Genomic DNA, 25,634 nt, shown 5'->3' with positions numbered 1-25,634 from the left:
AGAGAACAAAGCACATTTAAAAAGAGATGTGAATTTATAAGTGTCGTAAAATGACATGTTCTATCTGAATCATGCAAGTTAAATTTTGAATGTAGGGGAAGGGTTAGATCTAGGGGGAGGGTTGGGGTTAAAAGGTCACTGAAGGAGAAAAAGGTTAATCGTAAAAATTGAAAAATGGGTATTTCAAAACTCAGGACAAAATGAAGAAACTGTTTAGCCATGTTGTTTTCTCGGGGGTTGTAGATGCGTAACAGATTTTGGGGGTAAAAGTAAAACAAAAAAGGGTGTTTTTTAATATTTTTAATCATAATTTATAAAAATATTTATTAAAAATTATATGATATGATGAAAAGAATGGTATCTGTAGAAAGTCCATCTTATGGCGAGAAAAACGGTATATAATATGTGTGAGTACAGTAAAGGCGTAAGAGGAAAAATACAGCTAAACACAAACACCGCAGCAATGTAAAAACAGCCCTGGTCGCTAACGCTAAAAAATTGGTACAACAGTCAGGTCACTAAGGGGTTAAATATGGTAAAAATAAATCAATAAGAGGGAAATTGCAGCTAAACACAAACACCGCAGCAATGTAAAAACAGCCTTGGTCGCTAACGCTAAAAAATTGGTACAACAGTCAGGTCACTAAGGGGTTAAATATGGTAAAAAAAAAAAAGAAAGCAGCAAACCTTCTTCTTGTTTAAAGAGAACTTCCCCGTGGAGGTTGTGGATGTCACATTTTTGTTGTGTAGAGTGGAGCTTTAAATAGTTCAATATTGTTAATTTAAAACAGTAGATAAAGAATTACTCCTGTGATTTCCTGAGATGATCTATTTATAACTTAGAATAATCATTACATTTGCTTATACTTTGCCAAAAATGTCACTCGCCATAAACCAAAAGAAAGCAATTTCGTTTTCAGAATTGTGCCTATTGGTTGTTTGATACATTAAAGTTTATTTTAAAAAAAAAAGTTTTCTGAATGATTGTGCATAAAGTTTATATATAAAAAAAAAGTTTTCTGAATGATTGTGCATATTGGTTGTTTGATACATTAAAGTTTTATTGAAATAGAAAAAAAAATTGCAGTGGAGGTCACATGTTTCCTGTCTAGAGTGGAGCTCCACTCTGCAGATAGACTACTTTGGATATTTTCAAAAGTGTTGCATGATTCTGGACTACAGGTTCCATAATTCTTTGGGGTGACAGTGACATTTCCGGTTGTTTTACTGCAGCAGGAAGTGAAGCTCACGTGTGACTTTGAGCTGAGAGATCGGTCAGAGAAGCCGGTGAGATGGACGGATTTAGTTCGGATTTTTCCTCTGGGCCATCGAGCTCCGGGAAGGTTGATGCTGGAGCTATTATGGAGCAAGTAAAAGTGCAGATTGCCGTAGCTAATGCACAGGAGCTACTACAGGTTTGTGACAGGTCGCGTATATTGTCAGGTTTATTTTTGTGGGGTAGGAGGGACTTAATTTCACGGTTTAATTGAGCATTTTCAATCAGTTATGAGACATTTTAAATTATTTGTTGTGCTACACGTGTCTTTATGAAGGTGCTTGTTCCCCAAGCAAACAGTTTAAGAATAACAGGAAAAAAGGAAAACAGGTCCCACTAATATGGGGGAAAAAGTTTGATAACATTAGCTGTAAAAGCAACTATCTTGTTTAAATAATACATTTGTATTAAATAAATTATTAACCCTCCAAACAATTTCCAACTGAATACACTATATATATATATAATTTGAAAATTACATGCCCTAATTTGTTTGAAATTTTAGCAAAGAACCATGGCAAAGTTGTTAAACACATAGTTAAAATACAGTAAGGGAGCCATCAAGAACTGCTGGTCCCCAGTGGATCCAGCCACTGAGTCAATCTGCATTGGAAGTTGCACAGCTTGGTTTTGCGACTACCACTGAAATTGGCTTAGTAGCTGTATCTGCTCTATACCAGCAGTTCTCTGTGGCTCCTAAGCACTATTTAACTATGTATGTAACCCATTTGCACGGTTTGAGAACGTAGCTTTGCAGGATTAATAGTGTTAAAATTGTATGCTCTAGCATGTAACTTTTGCACTTTAAATGTTTTCCTGCTTGAAAAAAAACAGGTAAATAAATTTGCCTTTCACATTCTTTAGTAATATATTTTGTTTAGTTTCCTTTATGTATCTGTATTTCTATTTCCCATGAATCAAGTGTCATTATGTACTTTTACTCATGTATTCAGCTCTACAGAATTGAAGGTGCCATACAAATAAAAATAATTTAGAATAAGCTGAGTGCAAATTTAATCAAGTAAGCTCTCCACTAAGTTAAAAGGAAGAAGCATTTGAATATCTTACTTAAACATATATTAAATCAAAATAATTTTATTAATTGCTAAAATTTACAGCTTTGCTGCAGGTAGGTACATGTTAATAACCTTAAAGGGACACTAAACCCAACATTTTTCTTTCATGATTCAAGTAGAGAATACAATTTTAAACAACATTCCAATTTACTTCTATTATTTAGTTTGCTTCATTATTTAGATATCCTTTGTTGAAGAAATAGTAATGCACATGGGTGAGCCAATCATATGAGGCATCTATGTATAGCAACCAATCAGCAGCTACTGAGCATATCTAGATATGCTTTTCAGCACAGTATATCAAGGGAATAAAGCAAGATAATAGAAGTAAATTAGAAAGTTGTTTGAAATTGCCTACTCTTTCTAAATCATAAAAGAAAACATTTGGCTTTCATGTCCCTTTAAGGTAAACTACATATTTATATGGGTTAAAGAAAGTCAGATCTTTGTGATTTAAACTAAACAAAGAATGCTCCATATCATAAACCGATGCCTGGGAGAAAACAGATTAAAAGGATATGAAACACAAAAATTTTCTTTTGTGATTCAGACAGAACATACTATTTTTTTTTTTTGAGTGATAATCAATACAGTACAAGCGAACATTTCACAATTTTTGACAATAGCATTACAGCTTTTGCTTGTCCGTCATATAAAATATAGGGAAAAACAAGAACAAAATGGGTAAAAGAAACTTTGGAAAAAATAAATAAACATGCATTCATGTGATGCAAAGAGAGAAAACAATTAGTATGAAACATTTTCATTTTCAACTCCACAGAGCTTAACGTGATTGTTTCTTTGTTCCAACAGACTTATACATTTTTGTGTTGCGCATATTTCTTGTATGCTCCTACCTTTGTTAGTTCAGGGGCTTGTTGTTACCTAGTGGTATTATTAGTATTATATGATGTAATATATTCTTCACATACAAAAGAAATGGATAAATAGTCATCAAGTCTTTTGGAGATAACAAAGTGGTACTTTTTTAGTAATATTGTAGTGGATACTAATTCTCTCCACTTTTCAATAGCGGGGGATCTAGTTTGCTTCCAATTCTGGGGTATTAACCTTTTTGCACTGTTTACCATGAGGTATAGTAGTCTAAGTTTACAATGAACCATTGGGAATTTATTAAATAGAATTACTACCGGATCAAATGACAGTGTGATCTCTATGACTTTTTTAATTTCAGCTATGATGTTAGCCCAGAATGGAGTCATGAGGGGGCACTGCCACCATATATGTATAAAAGTGCCTGGGTTCCCACATTTTCTCCAACATTCCAGTGTTGTATTCTTGAATATCGTGGATAGTCTAAATGGTGTAAAGCAGTGATTTTCAACCTTTTTTTTGCCGTGGCACACTTTTTTACATTAAAAAAATCCTGCAGCACACCACCATCCCAAAATTTTACAAAATCACACATTGTATATATAAAAGTTATTTCACGGGGGGCGGAGTTAACCGCTAGCAGAGACGGACGTGTTGCAGAGGAGCTCCTGCATCTATAGCTCCTTAAAGTGCTTTTACACCTATATATTTCCTTTATATGGTCAAAAAATAAGCGGCCCTATCACAGAACCAGTGTGTGACTTCAGCGACTTTAAACCCAGGCTGGCTACCTTAATGTATTGAGGGACTATCAGAGTCAGAGAGACCAGGAGGGACCCCAACCTCTCAGTGAACCACCTTGAATCTATCCCGGAGGACCGGGGTCTAGTGCCGGAGCCCTAGTCGGCGACCAAGTACCCATCCAACTGGTGAACAACCCTCCCTAGGCCGATATTGGGCCATCTTGTGAAGCCACACGGCGGTGCCGCATCTCCCCATCCCAACAACCTCCTCACCTCATCGTGAACTTCTACTGAGGTTACATTGCCATACCTTCCGGTGGAGCCCCGGACCTCCGATCATTGCCGCGGTCGGATTTAGCAGGTGAATTGCACGGACCGGGAGCCCGAATACTTCCTCTCCTCCTTGCGGGGGGTTTTGGCGCGAAGTTACGCCATTTTGCTTACCCACTACATGCAAGTGAGGCCTGAGGCCGCCCAAACAGGATACCGCTACACCCCGCTGAGGGGGGAATCGGCCGATTGGACAGACCCGGCTGCTGAATGTGCATCAGAGAAAGCGGAGATCTTAAGGAACCTGCCGCTTGCCGCCGGAGACAACTCCACACCAGAAGGCCACGCTACACCCCTAAAGGTAAGGGGGACCCGGCTGGAAATTGAGCTTCAAGGGACTCGCCTAGCATAACCAGTTTGACCGCTGGGATTGGCCACACATTACAGTTATCATCCCTGCCTTGGGGGCAGCTCGGCTTGCCAAACGAACAAGGCGTTCTGAGGCCTTGACCACTGGGAATACTAAGGGCCTTATACTGAGCAACTGTGGCCTATATGGCCATTGGTGATAAGAGGCCTCTTACTTCTACTCCGGACCTGAGACGGCATTCAGTCGGAGTGCAGCCCATCTAGATCTTCAGCTCCCAGAACCGGGTAAGAACCTGTCAGGCTAACTGACTTTCTATTCAGCTATCTCAGTCCCAGAGAAATAACCAGCACACCGTTAACTTTTGAGTCCTGCATAGACTGACACTCAGGCCCTTACAGATAAAACCTCCTCACTCCCCTACTTAACTGGATATTAAAAGGAGAACTTAATTATACCTCTGCAACACAGTTAGTAGGAATAAGCCACAGTAGGAGACCAACATCTCAGAACTATCCAAATAACTTGGACCACACATATAGGATATACCCCATCTGGAGAAGCAACCCCAACTCACTGGGACTGATCACTGACCCCATCCTGCCTGGGATCTACAACAAACCCTGCAGAGGCTATATACAGTAGATTAAGTGTCTTCGGCACTAGAAAGGACTACTTAACTTGCTTTACCTCCCTAACTGGGGCCCAAGTGGTTGAGACATACTCATACCTTAGAGCCTGAAAACTGGGCACTACAGCCACATTTTGCAGCGAAGTGTACGCAGTGTACCCTTTGTTATTTCACACAACCTTACTATTTTCTTGTTTAGTGAGATTTTTCACAGCCCCTGCTTTTGAGACATTTTCATATTAATCTCTTTTTTATTTATGCCAGCTGCTGCGACAGCTTCATTGTCCTCAGGTTCACAGCCTGAGGTGGAGTGTGATTTTATATTGCTGCCTTAATCATACACCTTTTTCCCACAGGTTTCTAAGTGTATTACAATAAGTGCTGGTGCAACTTTTCATTTATATGATGCGCTAATAGTTGGGGCTAAAAAGTACTGTTCTCTTACTAAAGGTTCTTGTGACCTAACCTAACATATATATTTACCTAAAGCTACTAAGTAGTGAAACCAACACTTACCCCCCGGGGTGCATACACATAGACACATATATTGACACACTCCCCTAGCCACACACACACTGACACGTTGCAGCAAACACAATCACTACACATAGCCTGGTCTTCCCACATTGCACTTCCACTACTGAAACGCACCTTCTGAAATCTTGTACCCTGAAGAACACTACCTACACCTACACTCCTGAATTAATAACTTAAGGATTTAATAGCAGGGTATCTTATCCACCCCCACTCAGTATTCCGCTGAGTTGCACTGTTTGTTAATTTTCTCTGGCACCTCTCCCTTTCTGGTCCAGCCAGTCTGGGCTGGTCACTTCCCTTCTCCTTTTTCCCTTCTACATAGTCGTATCCCATCACTCCCTGGGGTGCCAGTGATTCACTTACTTGAACTTGTATGTTGGGACCGAAAGGTTCAATTTCTACCTATTATGTGATGCTGTAACAAAATGCCATAAATATAGAAGGTGTTGTTGACCCCTGCTCCGCAGTCTAGCAATACATATCAGATCTAGTAAACTTTACTATATGGTGCTTTATACTTTTCAGATTGTTCTAAGAGTGCTCTATAATAGCAGGTTGGTGCTAATTTTTAACTTATAGATATACCTAACAGTCTTAACACAATGCCCCATGGGCCCAGACGACAGGGGAAACCCTCCACTAACACTCAGAAGACTGTTTATGATCATTTTACTCAATCAGGAAAGGAATCTAACCCTGTCACCAACGAGGAGATGAGTGACCCTGAGTCGATAGATGCTGAATCTCATTCCAGTGTGCGCTCAGAAGCGCCATCACATCACTACATTACTAAGGCTACCCTACAACATATGTTGGCCAGTCAAACACGCTCTATCACCCAGGAAATTCAACGGTCCTCTGCGGAACTGAAAAAGGACATTTCAGAGATTGGAGAAAGGGTTGAAGCACTTGAGCGGAAACAGGATGATCTAGCAGTAGATCAATTAAACCTGCTCACTTACTCTGAAACCCTAGCAGATCAGATGACTCAACTTGAATTTAAAATGGCAGACATTGAAGACAGATCTCGCAGAAATAATATCCGGTTTCGGGGCATCCCAGAAACTGTAGAGAATACTCATCTCCAACCCTACCTAAAGGAGCTGTTTACAGTACTCGTGGGCACCCCAGATGGACACACTGATACAATGGAAAGAGCCCATAGAGCTTTAAGATCACGACTTGCTCCCGCCGACAAACCAAGAGATGTAATTGTCTGCTTTTACAGCTACATATATAAAGACAAACTTATGCAAGCAGCCTTCAAAAGACCACCTATGCCAGAAAAATTCAAAGATGTTCAGCTTCTGCCTGACCTTTCAACCCATACACTACAGTACCGTAAAACCTTTCAACAAATTACTCTGACACTCAGGAAGGCTAATATTAAGTACAGGTGGGGTCATCCTACAAACCTAGTGGTCACCAGAAATAACCAGAGCCACACAATCAACTCCATACCTCAAGGTATGGCTCTCTTGGCCACATGGGGCCTGCACCAGGAACAACCTCCACCATTACAGCCAACCTACCCAAAGCTGAGAGCTTCGGCTCCCGAATGGTCTATTAGAGAGCAAAGAGCTAAGAAACCTAAAACTAACCCACCGTAAAAACACGTCTGGTAGCCTTTAACGGAACTTATCTAGACTTCATTTAACCTGGAAGTTTGACCTGTCTCCAACAGATCATAACTGAGATTGAGTTAAAGTTTAAAAAGTTTACTATTAGATAGTACAATTAAGTTATGTGTTTGATTGTTATTTTAATGTTGTATTAATTTAAGAATTGCGCATATTTAATAGTAAGTTAATTTACAGTGATTACTGCGGAGCAGGGTTCATCCCAAAGACCCCTGTTTCTGTTTGCTTCTCTCCCCCCCACAGGCAGCCCACGCTAGGGCTCCACCATAGCGAACTATTTTCGCTAACTTTTCCTCACTCTACCTGTTGTCTATTCCCCTCCCCCTACCCTCCCCACCTACGCTAACTCTTATTATTAAAAGACCTGATCTACTCCCCATACCTCCCTATGCCCCCCCTCAAAATACTAACCCATAATGTAAGAGGCCTAAACTCCCCACATAAGCGTAGCCTTTTAGCTAGATCACTCAAATTCCATAACCCTGACGTAGCATTCCTTCAGGAGACACATTGGTCATTAGACAACCCTCCTTACACAATATCTAAAGATTACACTGTCCTCGAACACACCTCTTTCTCAAAAAAAGCCAGAGGCACGGCAATTTTAATTCACAAAAGAATAGCCTATGAACCAATCCAAGTTCTAAAAGACCCGCAATCTAGATTTCTCATTCTAACATGTAAGCTAGACCATACTGATCACACCTTAGTCTCTATCTATCTACCTAACTCACATCAACCTAGATACCTCAAACGGATCCTACACACAGTTGACCGGATAAAAATAGGCAGAGTCTTACTGGCGGGGGACTTCAACATGACTTGGGACCCAGTACTAGACAGAAAAAGAACTACCCGGACAAAACATGCCACCCCTCCTGCTCAACTTTCCCAAAAGTTCAGACAAATTATTACCCACTTCTGCTACTTCGACGTATGGCGTTCACTTCATACTAGAGACAGAGACTACACTCACTTCTCATTCCCCCATAAAACATACTCCAGACTCGACTATGTTTTTTGCTCAGCAGAAACCCTTGACCAAGTCAAACATTCTAACATCTCCCTATGCCCATGGTCTGACCATGACCTAGTTTCAGTAACTCTCCGCTCAACGGAACGACATAATGTGAGGCCTTCATGGCGCCTTCCACATGACATCCTACAGGATGCTGCATTCAAGGAAACCCTGAGAAAAGACATAACCTTCTACTGCCAAACTAACGATAATAATCAGGTCAGAGACGACACACTATGGGGTGCGGCAAAGGCCACCTTTAGAGGTCTCATAATTAAAAGACAAGCTCATCTTAAAAAGCTATCTGGCCTACCCCTTTCTAAATCTCATATTGAATTGCGTCGACTAGAACTCCTAAACAGAAGCACACCCTCGGATAAAACCACAGCTCAATTTATACAGATTAAAAATCATATCAACCAGCTAGAGGTAAAACGCACCCAAGCTAATTTATTTAAACTGAAACAGATTACTTACCACAAGAGTAACAAAGCAGATACACTACTAGCCAATAAACTTAAAAACAGGGCGAGTACCTCAAGAATTCACCAGATCCAATTTGAGAACCAGACATACCGCAAACCCTTAGACATTGGTACTTGTTTTGAGAAATTCTACTCAAACCTATACAATTTAGAAAAAAATGCAAGTGATAAACTAACTCCTGTCGATAAGATTTGCTCCTTCCTTCGCAGCTTAAATCTCCCCTCATTGTCGCCTGACGACCAAGAAACACTCTCATCCCCCTTCACCTCTAAGGAAATTAAACACGTAATAACGCATCTAAAACCTTTCAAAACTCCGGGCCCAGATGGCTACTCAGCAGCCTTCTACAAAACATACACAAACGAGCTAACCCCACTACTCTTAAGATTTTTTAACCACGCTAGAGAACAGGGTAGGTTTAGTCAGGAATTCTTGGAAGCAACGGTGATTACTATTCCTAAGCTCCAAAAAGACCCATCTTTATGCTCCAATTACAGGCCAATCTCCCTGATTAATTTAGATATTAAAATTTATGCTAAATTATTTGCTACACGCATCTCTAAACTACTCCCGAAACTCATAAACTTAGACCAAGTAGGATTTATCCCTCATCGCGAGGGACCAGACAATACTAGACGTCTCTTAAACATCTGCACTGAATCCACCAGACTAAATAGGGCATTCTCTGTAATCTCATTAGATGCAGAGAAGGCTTTTGACCGCGTTAGGTGGTCCTACTTATGGGAAGCCCTTAAAATTTTTGGTTTCCCAGATCAAATTATCAAAGCGATACAGGCTCTTTACTCCACTCCCACAGCAGTAGTTAGAGGCCTAGGCTTCGCCTCACCCCCCTTTCCAATATCTAATGGCACCAGACAAGGGTGTCCACTCTCACCTCTTCTTTTCGTCCTGGCAATCGAGCCATTAGCAGAACAAATCAGACAAGATAAAAAAATTGACGGCATCCGCCTACATGGCACTATTCACAAAATTGCACTCTTTGCTGACAACATCACAATATTCTCATCAGACCCCCTATCCTCATTCCCGAGACTGATAGAAATCTTAGACTCCTTTGGAGACATGTCACTCTACAAATTAAACCTAGATAAAACAGAAATCTTTACCTGGGGAATTCAACAGAGCACAGTTGACACCCTAAGGGCTCAATATAGAGTACACTGCGTTAACAACTTCATCTCCCATTTAGGTGTTAAGATATCGAACAATATCCCTCAGATGATCAAAGACAACTATCTGCCCCTTTTAGCCGAACTGCGCACTCTGAAAGACAAATGGGACTACACTTACATCTCATGGATAGGTAGGTTAACGGCCCTTAAGATGTCTTTTCTACCCAAAATTACTTATTTATTTAGATGTCTACCTTTTCGTATCCCGGGATATCTCCTCCACCAATTCCAGAGTGAATTTACAAAATATATATGGCAACACAAACCCCCCAGAGTGGCGCATAAAATCCTTCAAAGCCCCCTTAGTAGAGGAGGTATAGCCTCCCCATCGATAACTAGGTATTACGAAGGAGCCATGCTCACTCACATCTCGCAATGGGGTGCGAAAGACTCCCCTAGTAAATGGAAAACCATAGAACAAGCCTCCCTCCCAAACCACATATTTTTACCCGACTTAATTTGGATTCCTGCCCACCTAAGACGTACCATAGACATTAGCAACAACATAATACGAGAATGCCTCGCCATGTGGGATAAGCTAAGACACTATGCACACATCGCCCCACATCCCTCACCTATTACTCCCTTGACGGGTCTCCTACGAGGCTTACCTGACTCACATCCTTATGGCTGGACAAGAATTGGAATACAAACAGTAGCTGACATTTGGGTTACTTCACCAACCCCGCGCTTCATGACACTCTCAGAAACAAAAGCTGGCTCCAACTTACCCAGGTACATGACATATGAATATACAAGACTAAAGAGCTTTCTTATTAGTTGGGGATTTCGACCAGAGTTGCACCGACCCCGTACACTCTGGGAAACGACTTGGCAACAAGGTAACAAACTACACAGACCATTATCAATGCATTACACCTTAATAGGAAACTCAGACCCTGAGAATAAGCTTCCTCACTTACTCACATGGGAATCAGTTCTGAACCTGACTCTGCCCCCACAAATATGGCAACATGTAATCTCCCTCACCAAAAAAGCACTACACTGTGTTACACTCTTCGAAACCTATTACAAACTCTTAACGAACTGGTACCTTACCCCTGCGAGACTTAACAAAATGTTTGTCTCTGCCTCTCCCCTATGCTGGCGTAATTGCGGCAAAAAGGGAGATTCTCTACACATATGGTGGGAATGCCCTAAGTTAAAACCCCTATGGAGTACCTGCTTCCGTACGCTAGGGAGATTAGGCATAACACTTCCTATAACTCCTTCTAATGCCCTTTTACACATAGGCATTACTAAATTACCTAAACACCAAGCATACCTAGCAATCTATTTGCTAACAGCTACTAAAGCGACAATAGCCAAGGCATGGAAAGCCGAGACGCCCCCAAAATGGTCATGCATCCTAAACTATATGGCATACATCTACAACATGGAGAAACCTATCTTTTACTCTCTAAATAATTCAGACCTATTTGAACTAGTGTGGGCAGACTGGCAATCTAACCACACCATTACTTGGGCCCCGAACACTAGAGTAAACACACACTAGGCAACCCTCTCCATGTACCCTCTGCATACGAACTAAATCTCTACCTTTAACACCAATACTTCCTTCCCTTTCTCCCCAGTCCCTTCCCCCACCCCAGCTAACCCACCTCATCTGATTTGAGCTATATTTCGCTCATTTTTCATTTTATGAACACATTCTGATCTGAAATATTATTACTGTTCCAATTTTTCTGTTTATACTTTATGTAGGAGCCTGCGTGCTCCAAATCATTTACTATGTCATTGCTGTAATTGAGAATTCTTTACCAATAAAAATTTTAAATTTAAAAAAAAAAAAAAAAAAAAAAAAGTTATTTCACAAAAGGCAAGCACTCGCTGGTATTTTTTCAAACAACAGTATTTACTGTACAACAAATCGGTGAACGTTTTCGGGCATCCACCCATCCTCAGACATGCCTGAGGACGGGCGGATGCCCGAAAACGTTCACTGATTTGCTGTACAGTAAATACTGTTTAAAAAAAATACCAGCGAGTGCTTGCCTTTTGTGAAATAACTTCTCTATGTACGGATTTGGTGGGCACCCTGGGAGTTGGTATGTTATGAGTGTGCTGGGTTCTCCTGGACTATGGTATATATAGTCATCATCTCACTCAAAATAAAAAAAACGTCCCAGAATAAAAAACAAGAATAATTAAAAAAAAAATCACACTGTTGTCAGTCTGCCGCGGCACACCTGAGGATCTCTCACGGCACACTAGTGTTCCACGGCACACTGGTTGAAAAACACTGGTGTAAAGTACCACCTACATTGCGGTTTAATATTCATCTCCTGTATTTGCACTGAGGAGGAGTATCTGTTTATATTTTGAAATATTTGCACCCATTCCTCATGTGTAGGGTGAGTCTGCAGTTCCTCATCCCATTTACTTGTATAAGTTGGTAACTTCCTAGAGTGATGTTACAAGAGTAGCTTATAGGTTAAAGATAATGTGCCTTTTTTGGAGAAGCTCATGTGGCAATTGTTTCAAAGGCCATGAGAGGTCAAAGTATATTTTCCTTGTCTGCATAATTACTAATATAATGTGAGTTGTTGGTATCGAAACCAATGGTAAAATGTCCCCCCGTGGCAATCCAACAGCTCCGCTCTAGGTTTTATTTTATGTAAGACATCATAGCATTTGGCTATATTAGATAAGGTGATGGTAGAATTTGGGATTGGAACCAGTGCTATTGGTAAACTGGGATTATTGGACAGCGGGGTCAGTGGTGAAGTACCTGAGGGGAGATGTTTGGGATCTTTGTAAGGTGTGTTTCCATATTTTATATGTCTCTCTAAAGTCATTTTGAAAGTATTGTGTCCTAACTGTCGGTTTTGGGGAAGAAGCCAGCAGCTCCCTCCCAGCTGTAGTACTCCAGCCAGGGTGTGTTCTAGAGCAACCCACTCTTTGTGTGAAGAGTGTTTGCACCAATCCACTATCCGAGTGAGGAAAATGGCCCATCTGTAATATTGTAACTGCGGTACACCTAGACCGCCATTCTCTCTTGTACGGTACATAGTGGACCTAGCTATCCTTTTTGTCTTTTGTTTTGCCAGATAAATGTATTGATAAATTTTTGTAATGCATACAGCTGGGATTCTGGGATGTTTATAGGGATAGTCTGAAAGATGTATAATATCTTTGGTAATATGGACATCTTAACCGCATTTATCCTACCCATCCAGGATAGGGTTTTATTTTGCCAGGAGCGTAGCTCCTGTTGAATATTTTTAATAAGCAAGGAATAATTAAGTGTAAGGAGATGGTGGGAGGTTGTGGAAAGGTAAACTCCTAGATATTTTGTAGAGATTTTTTGGTGTTTGAATTCATAGGTCTTCTCTATATTGTCAATTTCAACTTGAGGGAGACCTATACTTAGAAATTTAGATTTACTTGCATTCACTTTAAAATTATAGTGTGTTCCGTATAGTATTAATTACTCCATAAGAAATTCAGTTGAGCTAATTGGGGTTGACAACGTTAGGAATATGTCATCAGCATAAAGGGTAATTTTATATTCCTAAGGGCCTATTTGAATACCTCCTAATTCTGGTGGCTAAAACTTCCATTGCCAACACAAACAGCAGAGGTGAGACCGGGCACCCCTGTCTAGTGCCATTCAGTATTGTAAGTGAGGGGGATAAGTCATTATTTAATACAATTTTAGCACTAGGTCGGCTGTAAAGGGCAAATATTTTTTTCTATAAAAATGGTGGGGAAACTGAATTGCATAAGTGTCTGCCTAAGGAATGTCCAATCTAGCCGATCGAATGCTTTTTCCGCGTCCATTGACGCGAGTACAGAGTGAATCTGGTGTGAGGACGCATATTCTAATAAAGTGATTATTTTCGTAGTGTTGTGCCTCTAACATGGTGGCTGGGAATGTGACCTCAAGGGATGTAAGATTAAACATATGCAGCAGGTTTGGGAGGAGAATTGGTTGGAAAGCTTGATAATATCTGGCCGTAAGACCATCAGGGCCTGGACATTTCCCTGCATTTAGCAATTTTATAGCAATCTCTGAGGGAGTTATTGGAGAGCTTATATCTCTGATTTGTTCGTCAGTGAGTTTAGGGAGCTTACAAGTGTGAAGGTAGTCCGATAAGCTAGTGTCGTCTGTATTCCTGTTTTTCTGTGGTTTAACGTTATACAGCATAGAATAATAATCATGAAATTGCTGTAAGATCTCAGGAGTGGTCCTAACCCTTGTGTTGTTGGGTAGTTTAATGTCATGAATATATGATTTCAGTTTTCTTTTCTTCAGGACTCGAGCCAAAAGTTTGCCTTCTTTATTCCCTTCATAGAAACAAAGTTGTTTTGATGCTCAATTGACAAAAAGTCATATTAAGTTGGTTACGAAGAGTTTTAACATCAGTTAGGATTTGGGTATTAGAGGGGTCTTGCTTATGGGCGTATTCTAAACTAGCCCAGGCTTAACTAGCCTGGGCTAGTTTAGAGGATAAAGTATTGTACAGTTGTCTAGCTATTTCTTGTATATGTCATTTAAGCTTGATGAATTCCCCTCTAATGGTACATTTATGTGCCTCACAAAGTATGTAGGGATCAGTGACTGAGTTTTTGTATTTATAGAACATACTATTTTAACAGAGTTTCCAATTTACTTCTGTTATCAAGTTTTCTTTGTTCACATGTTATTCTGTGTTGAAGAGCAACCTAGGTAGGGATCTGGAGCACCCAAAATTATTAATACACTTTTTTGTTTTTCCCCTCAGAGAATGACTGACAAGTGTTTCCGGAAGTGCATTGGGAAACCAGGTGGCTCATTGGATAATTCCGAGCAGGTATGTGTTTGAATGACCCTACTGATTGTTATGAAAGTCTAGTGCCAACCTTACTGGAACCCATTTGTGACACTAGAGCTTTGTGTTTAGCTATAATATGCCTAGGCAGGACTTTTCCAGATGTTTGGATGTTGTAACTCTGCCACTGTTTCATGAAAAACCCATTGGTTTAAATATGTTGCTTGTATACAATGATCTATTATTATTATTTATTATTCCATATGAAAAGATGCATAAGATTCCTGCTTTCATGTCTTACCATCCACCAACCAAAAGACCTTTTTTCAGTTGGATTGACTAAAACATAATAATGCCCCTATGCAACATTCTTTCATATCACAAGTCTACTGTCTTTTTATCTTTTTTTTTTTTTTTTTTCTTTTTTACAGAATTTGTGTGGGTATCAGTGCTACATTTTTTTTTTATCACTAATTCTACAAAACTTAATGTAAGGGAAAAAAATAATAATATTTTTTTAAAAGAAACGTAGGGGGTGCTCAAAGTAACAGTATATTATCAAAGAGGTAATACGTTTCCAAATAGGAAAAGTGCTGCACCATGTGAAGTATCCTGTCGGCCTCCACAATACTCAGACCAAAACAAAACTGGAAAGAGAAATGGCACTCCCTTGTGCATATCAGTCTTATTAAAAAATAGTCATACGAAAGTCAAGGTACTCGCAAAGACAGCAGCACTCCCTTGTGTTTATAGGGGCCAGTTGAGGACTCTGTGCCTCAGTTCACTGTCTCAAGGCTACAGGACAAACCTCACTCCTTTTTCCTCCAAAGTGAATTCAAGATGGGCAGCATCAATCCAAGCCTATGTTCTTAGACATAAAGGTACTCAAGTTTGTTAAAATATAAATACAAATGTGCACTGCAGTTTGCAATCCAGGAGGAGAAACACGTACCATGGATTGCACATTGCAGTTTTGTATTTGTTTTCACTGTTTTGATAAATTGTATTTTACCTACCACCTCGAGTACCTTTATGCCTGAGAACATAGGATTTTATTGGAAAAAGGAGTGAAGTTTGTCCTGTAGCCTTGGGACAGTGGACTGAGGCACAGAGTCCTCAGCTGGCCCCTATAAGCACAAGGGAGGGCTGCTGTCTTTGTGAGTACCTTGACTTCTGTATGACTATATATCTTTGATAAGACTGATATGCACAAGGGAGCGCCTTTTCTTTCTTTCCAGTTTTTGTGTATCAATATTTAAATAGGGACATCAAACACTAAATACATTCTATGCACCTCCCACTAATTATATATGCCACTATTTTGGGAAGTGGCTCTGATTTTTGTTGTTGTTGTTATAATCTAACATGTTTGCAGCTCCCAAAGGCTTATTTTTCTTTGCAGCCGTCTGGGAGGTTTATCCTTATACGTTAAGGGACATGTAGGGTAGGTGCAGTGTTAATTCCGTTGGCTTTATCCATGTTAGTTGCCAACCGAGAGATGATATATGTCTGGGGCAAAATGACTGTACTTATCATTGTAAAGACGCGGCTGCTGTGTACTTGCCGCCCTGGAGTTTGACTGGAGACGCCCACGATGGGCGGGGCTAAGTTACGCACCATTGTTGCGCATTCCTTGTCTCCTTCCCGGGTGGTTAGAGTGACAATTTTTTCTGGATTCCAGAAACCTTCTCTGCTGCACTGTGACTACGCAGTGGAGAGATTATTACAAGAACGTCTTTGTTTTTCTCTGCTGCGCTGTATAAGTAAATAAATAATATACAGCAGAAAGGCTTCTATATTTTTGCACTAATATTGAGTGCTACGGATACTTTCTGTGCTGCGAGGGAACATAACTGCAGTAGAGAGAATTTTCATTCACATTTCCAGTTTAGAGTTTTAAGTGCTCTGGAGACTTTTGGGCTGCCTTGTAGATCATGCAGCAGAGGGGCTTTACTTTCAGTACGGATTAAGTGTGCTGAGTAGTCTGGATGCCGTCTCTGCTATGTCATTTAGTATAGCAGAGAGGTTTTTCACGTAATGCCTAATTATATTTTAGTAGGCAGAACAACTATTTATTTATTTTGTCTGAATGAATTCCTACAAAGTTTAAAGGGGCTCTAGAGATCTTTATATCTCTTCAAGACTCTTTCTGTGTTAAAAAAATAATATATATATTTTTTTTACTTTTAAAGAGACGGTACCATCCGTTTTTAATAAATAATTTGTTAATAAAAGGTTAATAAGGAGATATCGGGATCCAAAAAGGAATCATTTTCTCCTTATTAATGGTTTGTACATTGTAAAAGAACTAGGTTAGAATGTTTTCCTTTTATCATTTAAAGTCACTGTATTTTTGGTTATGTTATTCAGTTTTCATGGAATAAAAATTGAATATTCTTACGGTTCGTCTTGATACTTCTGTGATTTGACTAAAGTCTCCATGTATTATAAGATTTTTGATAAAAAAAAAAAGAGTGATTTTTCAGAGCCGACATTGCCTTGGATGTTTTTGAAGCTTTCGGGCAAAGTTCATTATTTATGCAGCCTTCCCCTCAAGTGTCCTAAAATCTTTGCGTCCGTTCATCCAGTACCCTGTGCTTCCTTCTCGACTCCTATTGGGGTTATCTTGCTAGACATTGTTTCCATCTGGGCATGTCAGGTGTGTTGTTCCCATGCTGCAGGGAAAGCGCAAGAGGAAGAATATATTTTAAGAGTGTGAGGTTTCTGTCACTGTAAACTACTTGCTTAGCGGTTCCCTCCAAGTTACATGAGGAAGGGGATACTTCAGTCGTAAGATCTCAGTCCTGACGGTATGATTCCTCACGCTGATACTGAAGTAGTATCTTTAGGTTTATGCCAACTCTGCTCCAGTTATTACTAAGGAGTTTGTTTGCTACTCTGGAACATTTATGGTCGTTGTTCATTTTATGTGGTACCAAGAAACGGTACTAAGAGATGAAAGTGAATGGGTATTACCCTTTTTATTCACATTTTCTATATTGACTAAGAGGTTTTTAGTAGACCACCTCTCAAGGAGTCTTGGAAGACAATTCCATACTGAAGGAGACTTCTATCCCTATAGAGGATAGCTATCCCTTTTAGGATCCCATAAATATTGGGGTAGTGGGTTTGTTCAAGATGACAATCCAGGTTGGTATTACTACCTTTTACGGCAGCATACTAGCTCATACGTGGCCTGGTTCTATTCAGACAGATGGTGCTTAGGACATATAGCTCAGCATGCTAAGGCATTGTGGCTGAGCTCTGTAGCAACCTAGGGGTTGCAGGTTTGGTCTCTAGTACGGTCAATAACATGAGCAGCGCCTTGAGACCATTATGGGTGTTTTGCCGTGCTTTACAAGTGTGTATATATATATATATATATGTATGTATGTATGTATTGATATCTCCGGTTCAGGAACAGGGTCTTAGATTTATTTCAATCTGGTTGTGGTTCCCAAGAAGGAGGGAACCTTCTGACTAATTTTAAATTTATAGAATCTAAAACATTACCGTCCTTCTAGGTGGAATCTATTCGTGCCATCCTTCCGTTTGATCCAGGAGGATCAAATTCTGATAAGTTTAAAGGACGGGTATCTGCATATTCCCATCTATGGGATCATTGCAAGTTCCTTTGGTTTGCCTTTCTGGACAAATATTTTTAGTTTGTGGCTCTTCTATAGGTCTTGCACAGTTTTCAGAATTTTCATGGTGCATTGCGGCACCATATTTAGATAATATCCTAGTCCAGGCGACTTTGTTACAACAAACAGGTTTGCTCTCGGACATGGGTTATCCTTCCTGCATTCTCATGAGTGGAAGGTAATTAGAAGGGTTCCTGAATCCTAAGTTTAAGGTAATATGTGATCTATGTTAGATTCCCTATCAATGAGGCCTTTTTCTGATAGAAGTCAGGAAGTCGAGGATTATTGATAATTGTCTTCTTCTGCACTTTCTTCGGGCACTCAGTGCTTGGAGGTATTTGGGCTGATGGCAGTAATGGACATCATCCGGTTTGTTCGGTTCCATCTCAGACTATCTGAAATAATGTTCGGGCAATGGAGCAGAGATTATACGGATTTGTCTCTGTGAATTCAGGAGACAAAGGATTCTCTTTCATGGTGGTTATTTCTGGTTCATCTTTTCCAGGGAACCTGCTCTCGCAGTCCTTCTTGGATGGTTGTGACAACAAACACCAGCCTTCTGAGGGGTGAGGGGTAGTCTGGAGTTCCCTAAAGGTTCAGAGAGTTAGAGTCTGTTCTAAGCGGGGGGTTTCTGATTCGGTCATAGAGACCATGATTCAGGCTTGTAAGCCTGTAACTAAAAGGATTTTCCATAAGATTTGGTGTAAATATTTCTATTGGTGTGAATCCAAGGTCTACTCATGGAGTAGAGTTAGGATTCTTAGTATTTTGTCTTCCTCCAAAAGGGTTTGGAGAAGGGTTTATCGAGCTCCAAAATTTGGCCTTATCTATTTTGTTACTGAAATGTCTGGCGGATGTACCAGTAGTACAATCTTTTTGTCTGGCCTTGATCAGGATCAGGCCTGTGTTCACACCAGTTACTCCTCCATGGAGTCTTAATTTAGTTTCTCAAAGTTCTTCAAAGGGATCTCTTTGAGTCTAGCCTTTCCTTAGATATTTAGTTGTTATCTTGGAAAGTTTTATTTCCTGTTTCTATTTCTCCTGTTCGCAGAGTGTCAGAGCTCTAGACATTGCAGTATGAGTCTCCTTACCTTATTTTTCACTGTGATAAGGTAGTTTTTACGTACTACTTTAGGATTTCTTCCTAAGGTTATTTCTGATCGGAACATTAACCAGGAGATTGTTGTTCCTTCCTTGTGTCCTAATCCTTCTTTGAAGGAACGACTTCTGCTCAATTTGGACGTGGTCCGTGCTTTAAAGTTTTACCTGCAGGCGACTAAGGACTTTCGTCAGTCTTCTTCTTCGTTTGTGGTTTTCTCAGGAAATTGTAAGGGACAGAAAGCTTTGGTTACTTCTTTCTTTTTGGCTGAGGAGTAGCATATGTTTTGCATATGAGACTGCTGGACAGCAGCCTCCAGAGTTACGGCTCATTCCACGAGGGCGGTTGCTTTCTCATGGGCATTCAAAAATGAAACTTCTGTGGAACAGATTTGCAAGGCTGCAACTTGGTCCTCTTTTCACACTTTTTTCTTGGCTGAGGCCGTTTGTTTTTGTGGTAAAAGGGTTCTTCAAGCAGTGGTGCCTTCCGTTTAGGTTCCCTGTCTTGTCCCTCCCGTATCATCTGTGTACTCTAGCTTGGGTATTGAATCCCATTAGTAATTAAGATGATCCGTGGACTCATCGTGTCTTAAAAAAGAAAATTTATGCTTACCTGATAAATTTATTTATTTTTTGACACGATGAGTCCACCGCTCGCCCTGTTCTTTTAGACAGGTTGTGGGTTATTGTAAACTTTAGACACCTCTGCACCTTGGCTTTTCCTTTCTTTTCCTAACTTCGGTCGAATGACTGGAGTGGGAGGGAAGGGAGGAGCTATTTATCAGCTCTTTGCCTCCTCCTGCTGACCAGGAGGTGAATATCCCATTAGTAATTAAGATGATCCGTGGACTCGTCATGTCAAAAAAGAAATACATTCGTTCAACAACACGGGACTGTTACTCGAGCTATAAATTTCTACACAATAGGTCTGCTCCACAGTATAGCTAAGTCCCTATACATTGGCAACACAGAAGGCACATAATACTCCAAATACCTTGGATGTCTAGGAGGCCAGCCTTAGAAACATCTGTCCGTCTTTAACAGTTATGCCTATTTGCAATAAATATATATACTAATCCGTGTTGGTGCAATGACTATAATATATTGCACTATAACAATATGGCCCAAACTTATGGATATAGAGAATCTTATACACACAAGAATGCACAATATAGCCTCAGCCCATGAGCAATTAGCTAGTACATGTGGTTATGGCGCTCTCTCTAATGTAATGTGCTTATTTTAAGTCAGGTCATAGCAGCTTATCTTGCATTCTTTAGAAATGTGCAGGTCTCGGATTCATCTTGGTAAACGCACCCATATTCCCACCTCCTCCCCCCCCCCCCACATTTTCAAATAATATACCTCCTAACTTAGGAGGGTTATCTTAGCGGTGTATCTCGTTTGTACCGCACCCTAACCATTTTCATACTCATATATCCTGCAGTGCAATGTGATAATGACCATATTTTTCCTCCACAGTTCGGCAGGTTTGTTTAGCATTTCTTGTTAATAATAAAAAATTAAAAGAGAAAAACAGGATTTCTCATCTGAGATCCAAGAGAGATCTCAATCTATTTGAATTTACTTACTATAACTATGTCCGTACTACATCATTATAAGGCCCTAGAGTGGCCCTTTAAATTGTTCAGTGGGTTTATAGTCTTAAAGGCAATTGTTGTGCATTTTAAGATTACGTTATGTCATGCAATGTAATTATACACTGTATTTGTATTTTTTCCCAATGACATTTTTTGTATGTTTGCCTTATTTAAAACCTCAATAAAGAATATTTAAATAAAAAAAAAAAATACATTTATCAAGTAAGCATACATTTTTTCTTTTTTTAATAAAAAAAAAAAAAACTGCATTAAAGTGAAGGTAAAGTTTTCATGCTTTGAATAGCTAAATGCATTCATTAATAGCACATTAAGATGGTCGCTAAGTTTATTTTTTATCTAATTTATGAATTTCAATATTTATAATATATATTAATTTTCCTATCGTTTACGTCCATACTCTTCCCCACCTCTATTTCCGTGTTATCTATGATATTGATATTACGTATAGAGCGGTCCCACCCGCTCTATACGCATCTCCCAAGCACGTGCACGACTATCCAAACTATTGCGAATGAACGAAACGCCGATGTGAACAACTCCTGCGCATGCCATACTACTCAATCTAAATCATCAATGCGCATGCGGTAAACGCAGTTTGCTTGCAACATAGCGAAACGTGAGCACGCTTGGAGTCCTAAACAGAGGATAAGACAGTAGCATATGCGCATTTAAAATATGAGGCGGGTGACGTAGATCGACGGCCACCCAACCGCCAGATTTTCAATTGGTGCTTTTGAAAACGTGATCAAATAAAAATAATAAAGATATAAAAAAAACAGGTTGGTTTGTATTACATTAAAATTGCGATTTAATACGGCGATAACTTTAAAAAACGTTCAATGTGAAGAAGATAATGAATGAGACTTATATTTATTTGGCAAATAGAATTGAATTTGAGTTAAGGTAACTTAACCTTCACTTTAAGCAGTTATGATGGTTTAAACTTGGCGGGTGTGGGGTGTTAGGAAAAAAAAAACGGCACTGAAAATTGCCTTTACATAGTCTATGGGAACTATGTGTTCTTATTAAAAATATATGTATATGCTTATGTACATAATTAGGATAAATAAGGAGTGTCTATGGTACAGCGTCTCTTGTGTTAGTGGAGAAAACGCTGTCATCCTTTGCGTTAAAGGGGAAAGCACCCTTTATGTGTTTTTTTTTCTAGTATGTTAGATGTGCACTCTCTGCGAAGGTTATATTTGTTTTTAATAATATGTGGATGACAGTGGCACTAATACATATCAGATATACTTCTTTAAGCTGTTTCATATATGTCCCTTTAAGATGTAACCGTCCGTAGAGGTAGCACACATACAGATGATACGTCAGGTGTTGGGGGCTGAACCCTTTCGGGTATTTAAATTTGAATACCTACGCTCCCAAACTATCTTTGAGAAAGCGCCATATGGGCATGAAATGCGTTAGATGACGTAGCTGCACCTTTGCTTCATGTGAGTTTGTCTCAAGTTCATTGATTTAATGCATATTGAATAAACCTTCACTTTTTATTAGGCTTGTGCATAGTGTCGTCTATACCAGTGATTTGCAACCTTTTTTTTTCCGTGGCACACTTTTTTTTACATTAAAAAATCCTGTGGCACACCACCATCCCAAAATTTTACAAAATCACACATTCTAGCCTGATTGTTTTTGAATGAATGTCAATGTCATGGTTGTAAATGATGCCTGATGAGCCTGTCACATACCTCCCAATATTTGAAAGAGGGACACCCCCGCACTGTTGTCAGTCTTCCGCGGCACACCTGTGGATCTCTCACGGCACACTGGTTGAAAAACACTGGTCTATACTGTATGGTTTTCACAGTATTTATTTACTGGTTTGGAGCTTTTTTTTCTGTCTTATATGCTTATATACATGTATATTTATGTGTTAATGTGTATATAGCGCTACGGAATTTGGAGGCGCTATACAAATAAATGACGATGATGATGATGATGATAATAATAATAATATATATACATATATGAACATAAATATATATACAGTATGTATATAGTCATATACATTTACAATTTGCTGCTTTAGCTGAGCTAGTTCTTGTGCCGTGTCTCACGGCATGAGAACGAGGCTCTCATTGGAGCCTATGGAAGCACGCTCTTGTGAACGCAATGCTTCCCAGCAATTGCGCTCAATTTGTAATACCAGCCACCCTATGAAGGAAGGGACTATTGTGGTAGTAAAAGTTTTGTCTGGCAGAGTATATGCTTGACTGATGCATATATTTTAAAAACAGTATTTATAAGTTGTTTATTATTATTATTTACACAGCAGAGGAGAGAGCTTTGTGGGCGATCACCTGACCATGATGGCCAGAGTTAGCAAGTGTGTCAATCAAATTGTTGTGCCAATTGGAGGGTACCAAGGGCTGCTTCTAAACTGAAACTGTCTCTGTATTTATTTTATTGCCGATGCTGCTCTGACTGCTCATGCTCAGTCTGCACTTGTATGGCAATAGCAGCCTGTTCACTAAAGCTTTCTCTTATCCGCACCACTGGCCCTGCACTGATTCCTCAGATTGCCAGTCACCCTCCTCTCAGCAGGATAAGATAGCGAATCTGACTGTACATGAGTGTAGCTGCAACTTGTGGTGTATGAAGGAGAGCTCCACATCGGCCACGGAAGGAAAAAAAAACCCCAGTAATATAATGGAAGCGGCCCTCTGGACCAGATTCATAGCAGCATGGGGGGAAATTTGTCCCCCTGGCCAGCCTGAGCCTGCTGATATTATGGGAGTGTGCATGGTATATGGCCCTCCGCTCCCATCCTGGGCTTCCCCAACAGTGGCAGAACTCCAAGGCCCAGTCGCACCTGCTACCTTTGTGACCCTGGAAGTAAACCTTATTAAAAGCATTCTTGTAAAACTGCTGCCATATCACGCTCCCACCTACCTTTTTTCCAGAAAAGCTACCAAGAGAATAAAGTAAACTTGATTATAGAAGTAAATTAGAAAGCTTTTAAAACTATTTCATGAAAGAAAAATGTTGTTTCATGTCTCTTTAAGTGGTAGAAGATTTATGAGTAATTTGCAGAAGCACTTTTAAAGGTACAGTGAATACTTAATACATTTCATGCACCTCCCTCTAATTGAATGCTGCCATTTTTAACCTAGGTTTCTCTGTAGGTATCTGAAGGAGAGTTTCTTTACATGTGCCAAAATAACTTCAATGCTATGCTTAGAAAATGAGTTTAATATTGACTCATTATGGAGAATTTCAATAGAAGTGGTAAGGGAATTCAAGAATGCCTGGGTTATGTATAAGATAATGAATTTAATTATTAAACTTGCATTTCAGAAGGGAATCTAGGCAGACTAAGAGGGTCTTCTTTTTCTTGCAGTCAAGATCTATATTCATTTGTAAAATAACCCAATAGGGTTTACATTATTCAGACCATTTATGATGTGATAATTTCTAATGCTCCTGTCTTTCCTCTACAGAAATGCATTGCAATGTGTATGGACCGATACATGGATGCCTGGAACACTGTATCTCGAGCCTACAACTCTAGACTGCAGAGGGAACGTGCAAAGATGTGACACGATCAGGGTTTCATACCTAGGAGGCTGCGTTTACCCAGTATTGGAATTAACCTGAAAGCTGCAACAGATCTGCTGCAAATTAAAGGATAACTCGATTGGCCAACCGGCTGAGCTCTAATTGGAATTAACATACTCACAAGAAGATGTCTCTGGCATTCAGGCTAACAAATGGTATCTGGGGAACTTTTTTTTCATGCCCCATTCATTTTTTTTGTACTTTTTGATAGTCACATGATGCGTGGTTTGAAGTGGAATTTTGCATTGATTACACTTGACCACTCCTGGTACCAACTTATTTTAAGGACTTATTTCTGTGAAGTTTCAAAATCTGTTAATTATTATTTTTTTAATTTTATTTTTGAGCTGTTCACCCTTTCTATCAAGTGCTTGCTGGGTAAAACCCTCGAATGGAGGAAAGACCGCCACATTATCGGCAATATGTTTTCGTTGATGAGTTCTGTTTATCCCAGCATTAAAACCAAATAAAGAGAATGCTCAAGCATTACAACATATTTTCAAACGTTGTACAAGTCTAAAACATAATTTGTAAATAATTTGAATCATAGTTGGAGAGAAAATATATTAAAAAAATTATATACAGTGATACTTACTGTTACTGTACACCATAGTTAGACGTAGCTCTAATGCTTAAATTTATATTGATCAGGCAGCAGAAATATTAGGGAGTTAAGATCTTTTAAACATGTGAAGGTTAATCATAGTACTGGTATTTGAAAAAACAGGCATTATATGTAGTTTCTACACACAACTGGACTATGCATTTCCCCCCCCTTTAATTTGTAACCATTTTTTTTGGTGCTGATGGAGACGAGGAGAAATAAAATAATTTTGATCCATGTA

The 25,634-nt window shown here is 39.6% G+C and overlaps 1 protein-coding gene across 1 annotated transcript; it reads left to right on the top strand.

The window, feature by feature from the left end:
• The first annotated feature begins 1,222 nt into the window (after positions 1-1,222).
• TIMM13 (translocase of inner mitochondrial membrane 13) lies at positions 1,223-25,634 on the top strand. The gene is made up of 3 exons (XM_053703027.1): positions 1,223-1,415; positions 14,820-14,888; positions 24,672-25,634. The coding sequence occupies exons 1-3, from the start codon at positions 1,293-1,295 to the stop codon at positions 24,768-24,770; spliced, it is 291 nt and encodes a 96-aa protein (XP_053559002.1). The 5' UTR covers positions 1,223-1,292; the 3' UTR covers positions 24,771-25,634.

Source organism: Bombina bombina, chromosome 2 (assembly GCF_027579735.1).
Source record: "Bombina bombina isolate aBomBom1 chromosome 2, aBomBom1.pri, whole genome shotgun sequence".
Taxonomy (NCBI): Eukaryota; Metazoa; Chordata; class Amphibia; order Anura; family Bombinatoridae; genus Bombina; species Bombina bombina.
This window is presented reverse-complemented; position numbering and strand designations above follow the sequence as displayed.

Bases quoted from the DNA above. Each gene is read 5' to 3' on its own strand.
- TIMM13 (XM_053703027.1), top strand. From the start codon at position 1,293: ATGGACGGATTTAGTTCGGATTTTTCCTCTGGGCCATCGAGCTCCGGG. The intron at 1,416-14,819 runs GTTTGTGACAGG...TTTTCCCCTCAG, and splicing joins ATGCACAGGAGCTACTACAG to AGAATGACTGACAAGTGTTT. The intron at 14,889-24,671 runs GTATGTGTTTGA...TTTCCTCTACAG, and splicing joins CATTGGATAATTCCGAGCAG to AAATGCATTGCAATGTGTAT.